This window comes from Doryrhamphus excisus, chromosome 2 (genome assembly GCF_030265055.1).
Source record: "Doryrhamphus excisus isolate RoL2022-K1 chromosome 2, RoL_Dexc_1.0, whole genome shotgun sequence".
In the NCBI taxonomy this organism is placed as follows: Eukaryota; Metazoa; Chordata; class Actinopteri; order Syngnathiformes; family Syngnathidae; genus Doryrhamphus; species Doryrhamphus excisus.
Window position 1 is genome coordinate 16,833,627 of NC_080467.1, and position 12,828 is coordinate 16,846,454.

Consider the following 12,828-nt stretch of genomic DNA (forward strand, 5'->3'; position numbering starts at 1 on the left):
GCAATAGCCCGCCAGCCAATCACAGGGCACATATAGACAAACAACCATTCACACTCACATTCATACCTAATTTGGAATCGCCAATTAACCTAGCATGTATTTGGAATGTGGGAGGAACCCGGAGTACGCAGAGAACATGCAAACTCCACACAGAGATGGCCGAGGGTGGAATTGAACTCGGGTCTCCTAGCTGTGAGGCCTGCGCGCAACCCACCCCTCCACCGTGTAGCCAGAGTGTAAAATATATTCATTCATTCATTCATTTTCTACTGCTTTTCCTCACGAGGGTCGCGGGGGTGCTGGAGCCTATCCCAGCTGTCTTCGGGCGAGAGGCGGGGTACACCCTGGACTGGTGGCCAGCCAATCACAGGGCACATATAGACAAACAACCATTCACACTCACATTCATACCTATGGACAATTTGGAGTCGCCAATTAACCTAGCATGTTTTTGGAATGTGGGAGGAAACCGGAGTACCCGGAGAACATGCAAAATCCACACAGAGATGGCTGAGGGTGGAATTGAACTCGGGTCTCTTAGCTGTGAGGCCTGTGAGCTACCCACTCTACCTCCGTGTAGCCAGAGTGTGAAATATATGAAAACAAAAAATAAAAATATGCACACATGGAGGAAAACGACAAGCTGCCATCGCCTCAATAGTCTTTTAATATCAACCATTCTCCTTATGTCTCTGGGCAAAGTCACAAGGAAATGTGCAAGCCATTTTTAGTTTCAGTTTTGTCTGTGTCCACAATCCATTATGACACCATGAGTCAGCCAGATAAACGACTTCCATTGGAACGAAGAAAAATGTCTTCCTCCTCTTATCCACGGTTTAATGTAATAAGACATGTTTCACATGTTTTCTGCAGAAAAACGACAATCAGGACTTGGATCAAAAAATAAATAAAACACCAGACCTCAAAATTGAAGTTTGATATTATGTCTAAGTCGTGAAAACACAGCATTTAACTTGACAAGGGATACTGTATGTGTAGCATCTCCCCTGAGTGTTGTGGTTGTGTGATGGTTATCACCTTGATTTTACCAGAGACAGATGGCTGCTCTCTTGTTTCCATCCATTTGTTTCAATTTCACACAGCAGAAGACTTATGTTTGTTTCGGAGATAAAACATCCCACATTGGGGATGTCGCTATGGTAACTGTAAGGCAACGCTCGTGTCAATACAGTGGAAACCCGCATATTTGTCAAATCAGCATTTGGAACCCTGCAAATTTGATTTGAGTTTTCATCAAAACATGTTTTGCTTGCTTATAATCTCCATGATTAGGTTGTTTATTGGTAGAAACACACACTCTGACTCATCACTCACGGTGCAACCAAAAGTAACACGTGTTACAGTACACACTAATGCATATGCAAAATAATACTATTTTTTCAATTCAACTTTCTCTGTGTCAGGGGTTGCCACAGTGAGTCAGTCAAATTTTTATGCCAGAAAATATATGGATATATATGTGGATGTTTGGAATTCCGCAATTATGTCCAGTTCAATTAATTTGGAAATCATAGGACTTGTCCAAGTATAGTTGCACAAGTCTTGAAATGTTGTCTCAGGCTAGTGTAATAGCGCACAGCATCCAATATTTCTCTATCATACATTAAAATTCAATAATCTTTATCCTTAAAGATGGTTGCTACGGTTGAGCTGTTCGGACCAAAAGAGCGTCCAATATATTATCTTATACTGTATGTGTTTCTAACCATCAAAGCCATGGACAAAATATAATATTTCAATCAGTTGCCAAATAGGCATCCATAAGTGAATTTGACTAATTGTTCTTCTTCATCTTCTTCTACAGTTTCTCTGTGGACCAGGGATCCACTGAAGTCGGGAAGGTAAGGTTCACGGAACACCAGTACAACTACAGTATGTCAGTGGAGGTGACTTCAGGATCCTGCCTCAGAACATTTAGCTTAGTTTTGCATATTAAGCAACATTTTAAAATGGTTCCCAAACTTGTTACAGTTATTATTCTTGTATGAGCAGCAAGTGGTTGTTTTTGTAAATACCACCTGCTCTGGGCTGCATGTGCATGTGTGGGTATGTTTGCTGTGATTTAGTGTCCCTGAATGCAGCGGAAAGTTATGTGATGCACATGAAAGCACCATTTTAGAAAAAGCTAAAGCAGCACCGACAGTGGTTTGCTACTTTTGATCCTGCTTGTGGAATATGAAGTGTTGATTATCTGGGATCTTTCCATAGTGTCCCAACTCTCAAAGAACCAATACACACTTCTTAATAGTATCTGAAATACAAAAATACAACCAACAATAAAGCCTAATTTTCGGGTGAATCGTCACCCGAATCTTTCACACAGAACAAGGAACAATCTGCCACTGTCTCCTCCCTGCTGTGGTCTCCTCGCACTGTAGGCGTTTAGGAGCACTCGTAATTTTGAGTGTTAGGCGCTAATTGTTTTTTCATGAAAAAACTGAAAACTCAACAACAAAAATGGGGCAAAATGGGCAAAAAAGCAGAGAAATTTATTTTTGGACACATTTACTTTAGATTTTAGGTTGAATTCTAGCATGTTCAATCATATCGAGGTTCAGGTTTCCAGTTCCTGTCGTTGTTGGTGTCTAAACCATGAAGTCATTTTTAAAACTTACTGTATGTTCCGGACTATAAGTTTTTTTCATAGGTTGGCTGTTCCTGCGACTTATACTCCAGAGCAACGTATAAATGAAAAAACTGTTTATGTTACATAAACACTGGACACCTTTTCTGTTTATGTTTATTTTTAGTGTAGCTGACTAAGCATTGTGTTAGCATATCTTACACCTATTCAGCCTGTTTTCTATTCTTTTATTGTTAGAACTTGCCTTCCAAGAGGACATAATGTCTGTTTTGGCCAAGTAGTTTGTAAAATAAATTACCCGCAAAAAATGCGACTTATACTCCAGTGCGACTTATGTATGTTTTTTTCGACCTAATTATGCACTTTTGGCCTTGTGCGACTTAGACTATATACTTATAGTCTTATATATATATATATATATATATATATATATATATATATATATATATATATATATATATATATATATATACTTATATATATATATATATATACTTATATATATATATACTTATAGTCCAGAAAATACGGTACTTCATTTTTCTGTAATGCAAAACCTTTCATTACATCTCACAGGACCTCCAGTGTGTTTGTTGTCGTGTTTGACATTTAGATTCCAATCATTTTAAGGCTGTCGGAAGGGAGCGTTTTCACATTGTTGACTTTACAGATGGGGAAAAAGGTACAGGATTGAGGTATTCATGGAGGGGGGAGGGATCCAGACAGAGGCTTAAAGGGGGTTTCCAAACATATTTACACAGCACAGACGTGCCTATAACATGTTGATGACACCGAGTTAAACCACAAATGAAAACCACACACTATGATGACTACGTGATAACTCCAGCAGAAATAGTGTGGAATAGCCACCAACTCCCCACGTTGTTGGGAAGTTCTGCAGCAAATGTTCCTTTTAGGTTAGACATTTCTGCAACGCATTGGATGATCAAATTCCACTACTCTGTTAATGGAGTCTGCATGCAATATGACTAACAGGCACAGGCTGTGACGCAAGAACAACGAACGTCACCCAATAGAAGATAGTCTTAGTCAGTCTATTTATATTTGAAATACGGGTGGCTCTCATATTTTTTTCAGAAGAGGCTACGCCTGAATAAATTGTTTTATTAAAAACCTTACACGTGCATCTTGGCATAAATCCATTCTAGTTATGTAGTCAATGTAGCTCTGTAGTTGTAAAGATGTGCGCTGTAACTTATATGCTAATGTACCCAACCGCCATATTCATTTATCCCTAATAGCTGACATGTACTCCTTAGTATCTTACGGGAGCTCTAAAAGCTTCGTGCAGCGAGGCGTGATATATTCTGCATTCAATGTACTATTTATGGAACCACTGGAAGTCATTATTACACTTTGACGTTAGTTTGATGACACAGAATGGCACATTTGGAAATACATTTTCGACATGACGAATTAAGGTCATTTAGAAATTAAGCTGTATTTAGGAATCTTACTTTTGGAATCTACTATGTCAGAAAACAGTTTCGGAGAGACACGATGAAAATATTCATTCATTCATTCATTTTCTACCGCTTTTTCCTCACAAGGGTCGCGGGGGTGCTGGAGCCTATCCCAGCTGTCTTTGGGCGAGAGGCGGGGTACACCCTGGACTGGTCACCAGCCAATCACAGGGCACATATAGACAAACAACCATTCACACTCACATTCATACCTATGGACAATTTGGAGTGGCCAATTAACCTAGCATGTTTTTAGAATGTGGGAGAAAACCCACGCATGCACGGGGAGAACATGCAAACTCCACACAGAGATGGCCGAGGGTGGAATTGAACCCTGGTCTCCTAGCTGTGAGGTCTGCGCGCTAACCACTAGACCGCCGTGCCGCCCGATGAAAATATTACAATATGATATTTCCTAAATACATTTTACAACATCTCCACATAGACAGTTGCCGTTTGACGCCCCTGCACAACCTGAATCACCATTTTTCCATTGAAGGAAAAAGCACCCCAGATCATGATGGCGCCCCCTCCACTGTGCCATGTGGTAAACATCTCAGGTGGAAGCTCCCATTTTTCCTCACCAGGGAATAAAACTTTCAATGTCCCATTATTTGGTGCTCTCAATGCCAATTCCAAATTTGAGGCATTGAAGGAGAATGAGGCCTTTGAAGGCCTTTCTTCTTAAACTCTCGCAGATTCCGTCTGATGGTTATTGGACTGCCCTCAGCACCAAAAACATTCATTTGGGCCAAGGATCACCTCGGGTCTCAATTGGATCCTCCAGCTCAGAGTTGGTGACGTTATACTGACAGTATACTGACTAGGGTTGGGCATAGAGGCTCAAGCAGCGATGGGAACTGGGATCGATTTTTATTTTGATTCTTAGTTTCCATGCCCACTTTGCCAACCGAATGAAATAGCTGCAAAAACCAACAAAGAAGAGCAACAGCAAATAAGAAGCGGCCCAAAAACTTGGATTTACTTCATAAAAAAGAGCGGTCTGCTCAGTCCGGTCTGCTCAGGAATCAAGAATCGTTAGAAATGAGGAATCAGAATCAGAATTGTGATTGTTCAAATTCCAACAATGCCTTTATATAGTCATTCAGATTACCTAAAAAAATGTCTATAAATGTCTAAAAAAAAATACCTGTAAAAATGTAAACTTGTATTTGCGTAATGCATCTGTGAAGGCATACGCAAGATATACCGACGTCTCATGCAAGACTATTGACTATGGCACTTTGTGGGGAGTTGGATTGGAGGGACATTGACGTGAGCCGCTTTACTGACACAGATTTTTAACATCATTTTTGAAAGATAAGAACTTTTGCCTACATTTGTGAGTAGTGTAGCCCAGTAATCCCTCAAAAAATAAGAGAAGGGAGTTTTTTTTTTACTTATTAAATTTTTCAATGTGTCTCCAGTATTTTGCTCGCTGTAAATAAACTGTTAATATCAAGGTTGCACTCTTTTAAACCTCTGTAATAATTTTAAATCTGGCATACAAACACATTAGCAGATGAAATAATTAAAAATCACACTGGAATCAGTGGTATGAAAAATAATCTCAATTATTTACTGAGCATCAAACGGGTATTCAACTACACAACGTACATAAAACACAGTTGGTGGGCACACACACACACACAAGCCGGCAAATACTACCAAAACGTCCCTTAAGTTGCAGGCCTGATGCAACGCTTGTGTACGGTGAGGCCAAAAACTATATGGCCGCTTCACTCAAACTGAGCAAAATAAACTATGGTACCTTATTCCGGCAGCGAATCTCTGGGTGGCTTATAGTGATTTTCAACCACTGTGCCGCGGCACACTAGTGTACCTTGAGAAACCGTCAGGTGTGCCGTGAGGAATTATCCAATATCACTTTTTATAATTAACATTTATTAATCATCATTTGCAAATATTATGTCAATAGCCAATATGTCAATAGTATACATGGACCCAAATATTACAATTGCATTTGGTTTATTTGCTCAAACGGAAAGAATTGAACAGGGATGGAATATTCCTTTAACTAATCCGATTGAGGTATCTTGTACCCGCTCAAACGGAAAGTTGTCAGGGTGCCTTCTTCTTCGTGATGTTTTTCTTCTTCTGTTGTTTATTGGCGGTTGGCAAGCAGCTTTCGTGTGCATTAGCGCCATCTGTGAAACAGAATCTAAACCCTTCTATACTTTATTCACAAGTGCAGTTTTATTAAAAAAGAAAATATATATCTATATAAAACATGTCCTGAGTTTAATTATAAAATATTAGCAAGATTGAATTTGATCTTTTCCTGTTTAAATTTATCCCGGGTGCGTTCTTTCAGCGCATGCTCAGATATGACGTAACACGCAGATCCAGACGTTCTTCACTTTTAAAAATGGAGGCCAGCAATCGACACTGGACTAAGCAAAGTTTGTTTTTGATTCAAACTCAATTTCAAGACTGGACAGACGAAAAACTGGCAATACGGAGTTATTCCAACAAGTGAAAGAAAAACTCGGGGAAGCCGGTATCACATGATGTTGATGTTTACCTTTCACTGGGCATGCCCTAATGACTATTCTGTTTGATTTTCACGGCGCATGTAGACAAGAGATTGGAATATTCCTTTCTATGGATACCATTGTTTCCCGAAAGGTCATTCGGAAAGAGAAAAACTGGTCATATAAAAACGTGGCTACTGTGGAGTGTCTGTGGTGTAAAGACTGGCAGAGCAATGTAATATTGGTCCGTGTGGCAACACCTACCTTGTTCCTCCGATAGACTTATTGATGCACGTGTGAGGTCGTGGTGACATTTTGGAACATTTTTGGTTAGTGGTGTGCCACAACATTTTTCCAATGTAAAAAACGTGCCGTGGCTCAAAAAAGGTTGAAAATCACTGGCTTATAGCGCAGTCTGTAACCTCCATGGATCTCTTCAAATCTCCTCTTCGGAAAAAAAATGAATTACAGCCTTGTTAGTAAGCTGAGTTAGCTGTACTGCGGCTAAAAGTTAATTCACTTAGCTAGTGATGCTAACAAAAATGTGTTGGCTAACAGCTAATGCGCTAATACATACCTTGAAAAACTGTTCAACACGCTTCCGGTAGAAACGTCTCCAGCCTCTCACAGAAGATATGTAGATAACGTCCAGGCACAGACAGTCGGACAGACCATCTCACAACACCGACTGTATACTTAAACAAACTTTTACAGGCTTTTACCGATTCTGCTCACATCCCGACTCAGCTCGTCACACGACACACCTGCACACCGGCTCAGACTTTCCGGTAAAACGCACCACTTCCTCTTACTGCCACTGCCTTCAAAATAAAACACTCTTAAGCAAATGCAATAATCACACATTCACCGTACTACACAGTGCTTTTTAACCTATTCATATATCTCTTTTTATGAACCAATTTTTAACCTTATTTATTCTACTTAAGTAGTTTTAAACATTAACTTTATTACACACCTGACGGTTTCTCAAGGTACACTAGTGTGCCGCGCGGCACAGTGGTTGAAAATCACTGATGTATAGGTCGGATTTACGCCACCCGAACGTCGAGGCTACAATAGCATCGGATTCATATCAGATTTATATCCACATACAGTACGAAAGAGGCCTTGAAAAATTAGGAATTATAGTTTTCAAACTGGCAGGAAAACATCAGATACAGGTCACAGGAAGAAGCCGATCTTCTGCAATAGAACCCTCCGTCATGTTCATTGCTGGTAATTCCTGTTGCAACGCCACTCTTAGGATGGTTTGATAAGATTTTTGCTCCTCTATATTCTACTCCAGATTCTTGTTGCGTCTACCTCTCAGCAGGTCCCTGTCAGCATATCACAGCGATCAAAGAGAATGGCTACCCCGCTCCTTCCTTTCAATGTCCTCTTTATCCTTCAGTGATCACAGCCCTGAGGTCAAACAAGACCAATACGCTAATTAATTACCAATAGGTCGCAAAGCAATTCTCCCTCATTTATTCTCCTCTGACCATTTGGGCTTTGCCCAACAGCACATTACTGAAAATAATATCACAATAAATGGATTGATTGAATTCACTTGCATTTTAGGTAATGAGCTTGGATGTCACTTCAGTGATTAGGTACAACAACCTTGTTCGTTTTGCAAGACAAAGTGCACACTTTTGTATCTTTACGTAACCAGGTAGGTCAGTGGAGGACATTACAGACGAAGAAAAAAAACACGTCAAGACGCAATAAACTTTAACATGACAATAAATAGACTGCATAGAATTTGCAGTGGATCCCAACACATTTGCCTTATTCACCCAAAGTCTATAGGAAATTATAAATACAGTAAACCTCGGATATATCGGATTCAATTGTTCCCACTGGTTTTGTCCGATATAAGCGAAATCGTTTATATGCATATACTGGAAAATGTCAGTTTTACGCATATATCGGATTTATATCCGGTATATGCGTGAATCGGATTTTATCCATTATAAAAAGGCACTTCCTTGACTATGTTTCCAATGTACCTGGACGTGCAGGCAACGCTGCAAACGCTGCAAATGACGTCGTATAGCGGCCTGTCACGATTCGGCGAATCGGAGCGCCACGATGCAGCCATCCGATATATGCGAGGGAAATTTAATGGAAATGCATTGGAACGGGACTGGAGATTTTGTCCGAAATAGGCGAAATCCGTTATAAAAAATCCGATATATGCAATGAATTTTTATTGGAAATGCATTACAGAAAAATTGGTTCTTTTTTATCTGTCCGTTGTGAGCGAATTTCCGATATATCCGAGTCCGATATATCCGAGGTTTACTGTATGTGATAATACAGGGGCTGCACGGCGGTCGAGTGGTTAGCGTGCAGACCTCACAGCTACGAGACCCGAGACTCGGCCATCTCTGTGTGTTCTCCCCGTGGTTTTCTTCGGGTACTCCGATTTCCTCCCACATTCCAAAAACATGCTAGATTAATTGCCGACTCCAAATTGTCCATAGGTATGAATGTGAGTGTGAATGGTTGTTTGTCTATATGTGCCCTGTGATTGGCTGGCCACCAGTCCAGGGTGTACCCCACCTCTCGCCCGAAGACAGCTGGGATAGGCTCCAGCACTCCCCGCGACCCTTGTGAGGATAAGCGGTAGAAAATGAATGAATGAATGAATGTATCGATAACAATAAACCATGCATCTTTAGATCAATCGACTGTGGAAACATTCAAGGTTCAGTGTCGGTTCTTATAAACAATGCAAGAGCTCAGGCTGCTGATAAAACGTGGCGGCCGGTCGGTGTTCTAAGTAGTTTACTCGCTTGGAACCTTTATGGATTAATTACAATGAAGGTGAAAACAGAATTGTTAGTCTAACTCAACTGATGATCTGTTATTGCAATAGTAGTCATTGATTGAGCAGCCAGACCAACAGAGGCGAGCACTAAATGTTCTGCTTTGTAACATGATTACACTGGAGTGTTGAAAACACTATGCCGAGTCTGAAATGCTGTACATCTATCACTGTTATAACAGTTTGAGTATGACATTGTTTACTTCCCAAGCTAAAGCAGCATTTTCATCACACTTCTGTGGTAAACACTTCTATGAAAGAAGAGATGTATCATTGTTTAACCTTCCTCTTGTGTTAGCTTTCTGGTATCATCTCTTATGTTACCGGGTCGGTTTTGACCCATGTATTAAATCAGCTATAAAATACACTAAAAACAATAAGTTACCATCAAATTTGCTTCTCATGTCTTGGGTACCTTCTTAGGCTTCCTCATCCATGAAAATGTTGGTTTTAATACTTTTGGTGTGGTTTTTTTTGTCACTATACCCCTCCATTTTGATTTCCAAAAATGGTAAAATGAAAAAAAAAAAAAGCAGAACAGATCCAGATCTTGGTTCACTGTACTTCTTGCCATTCTTTCCATGATCCAAATTCATTCATTCATTCATTTTCTACCGCTTTTTCCTCACGAGGGTCGCGGGGGGTGCTGGAGCCTAGCCCAGCTGTCTTTGGGCGAGAGGCGGGGTACACCCTGGACTGGTCGCCAGCCAATCACAGGGCACATATAGACAAACAACCATTCACACTCACATTCATACCTATGGACAATTTGGAGTTGTCAATTAACCTAGCATGTTTTTGGAATGTGGGAGGAAACCGGAGAAAACCCACGCATGCACGGGGAGAACATGCACACTCCACACAGAGATGCCCGAGGGTGGAATTGAACCCTAGTCTCCTAGCTGTGAGGTCTGCACGCTAACCACTAGGCCCATGATCCAAATTGTAAAAGTGAAATCAGCCATCAGTCAAATGAGTGAATTCACCTCACATGTCTGGACCTTGTTTTTCTGCTGGTATACTGGAAAAGCGGTCAAAATGAGAATCCCCTGAAGCTTACATGATGAGAAGAGGAGCTGGTTGTCATTGTGTTGGCTAATTGTACACTTATGATTTCAGTTGTGGCTCAAAATATTGCTTTATAGTCATATTATTATAACCGGGTCGAAACCGACCCTAACAATACAGCGGTCATAATTTCAACCAGACCATTTTTAAATGTAGTAAAAAAAATGTTTTTGTTTTTATTTTGTTGAAATAGAGTTTCCTGACAAAGTCAAAAAGCCTTGATGCAATAAACAAATGTTATGTGATTCTTTTTATGCATTAAAATGTAAAACGGTTCGGTGCCGACCCTAACACAAGAGGAGGGTAAGGGTCTTTGCACTTTTTATTTATTTTGTATTATTAATTGGACAGAAGGTTAAGGCTTGTGGTTTTTCATTATTATGCTTAAGTTGCATTCATGCTTGCTTATTGTCATTGATGAGGACAACACCCCCGCCTGTCCGATTAGCACGAACAGCCTGAGAACATATAAATTTAGAGGGAGATACCTCATTAAATGATGTAAAGTTGTTTTGTTTCAACCAAAAGACCAATTATGTTATGATTGTGGTCTCTTATCAGATCATTAACAAGCAAAGGCTTTGGGGTGACCAATCTAATATTCATAGGGCCAACTTCCGTTGGGCTGGGTGAGGCTGTTCACCCCCAAAGAATTCATGGTAGTAATATTAATAAGATTGCTTCACCTGGAACCCGTGTTATATTTTGGTTTGTTATACGCACAACAAGACATTAATACCTTAAGGCAGGGGTCTCAAACTCAGTTTACCTGGGGGCCACTGGAGCTAGGGTCTGGGCAAGGCTGGGCCGCATCAGGTTTTCCAAAAAAAACAAAAAAAAGAAAAGTTCTGATAAAACATTCCACTGTTCTCAAATATCTTAATTTTTATTTTCTGCACAAAATAAGATGAAAAATAAATAAACAAATCAAGAATAAAGAAAATCAATCAATCAGTAATAAATAAATATAATAATAATAATAAAAACCACATATACAGTAGTTGGTGGGTAGACAAATTATTTTTTTCAGATTAAAATGAACAAAGCATTATTAGAGCCCTGTAGACATGACAAAACACGACTATAGTCACATTTATACTTTTTTTATTTACAACGTATTGCGCAACTGCAGGGTCTTGAGACACATGCTAACTCGCAAACTAGAGAGCTAGCGACCTAAACGGTAGCCTTCAAGTTATTTCCTTTAAACTTAAATAGCCAAAAACTTACCACTTCCACACGGATAGGGAGGATAACTATTAACAGTTATTTAACCTTTAACATGAACATTAATCAAACGTAATAATTTTTTCTGGGTACATGATACCATATAGCATCCATATCAAACTTGCGTGGGCCCCACTAACTAGTGGGCCTCAAACTAGTGTCCAGCGGGACACATTCGGCCCGCGGGCCACGTGTTTGAGACCCCTGCCTTAGGGGCATGATAGTCTTTTGTTGAATTATCAACAGCAAAAGAGATGGAAGAGGGAGATTCAGGTTCATCACCAAGCGCTACCTCAGTAGAAAGCAAGACAGACCGCGGTGTGTTCATGGGTTGTGGATCAGTATGCATAATATGTGGTTTTATTCTACATGAAGAGCTATGTGTACTGTTTAAGACCAGCCTAGTGCCAGTTAGCCATAACCTTAGACTCCACACACATTTTAACACGCTCGCTAATCAACTGTGCCCCGATTTGTTCTGGTGTGTGGAGTCATGTGACGCTCAAAAGGTAATCTATATTTCTCAAAAGGGTACCTCGGGGGTTCCTCCAGAAGGAAGGCTAAAAAACTGCAGTCCCTGTTCTCTACAGAAGCTAGCCAGCTACCGGTTAAGCTAGAATAATCCGCTAAACCTCTCATCATTGCCTCTGGCAGGCAAGGGAGCTGAGAAAACTACTCAATGCCAACACATCTCTTTGGTGAGATTACAAGTTCTTGCTATGTTCCTATTTGTAATCTCTGATTGCCCCATCCTGGTATCAGGTGTCAGCTGGTGTTTAGGCTTATTGCAAGTCAGCTCCCTAAGGCTAGCTTCAATGTTGGGTTCTCTGGCCCCCGGAATGCACATTGCAGTGGTTGGGTTCTTAAGCTTGATGTTAGGAGTGATGGCGTCACCTATGACTAGCGTGCAGGAGCCAGTACTGTGTTGGAGTAAGGCTAGCTAAAAGAGTAAATGTATTATGCATCTGAACAGGCCCACCCTGGTTAGCAAGCCGCTCAGGGCTAATGCTAACCGGACTAGCAGGTTGGCTACAACCTACGCTATCCGGTGTGCCCGCCACATCTAACGTAACAAAAGTATTTTGCTCTAGTTGGTGGACACGTCCCTCTATCAAG

General features: G+C 40.5%; 1 protein-coding gene across 4 annotated transcripts in view; it reads left to right on the forward strand.

Annotated features, from left to right (window-relative positions):
- The window catches only part of whrna (whirlin a), a 160,521-nt gene that overhangs the window by 98,839 nt on the left and 48,854 nt on the right, over positions 1-12,828 (forward strand). For 3 of the 4 annotated variants that reach the window (XM_058064923.1, XM_058064926.1, XM_058064924.1), the window contains exon 5: positions 1,826-1,862. The exons of the other annotated variant lie outside the window; for it this stretch is intronic. In XM_058064923.1, coding sequence (XP_057920906.1) covers positions 1,826-1,862 — 37 coding nt within the window. The remainder of the gene's footprint in view (positions 1-1,825; positions 1,863-12,828) is intronic. 4 annotated transcript variants of the gene reach the window in all.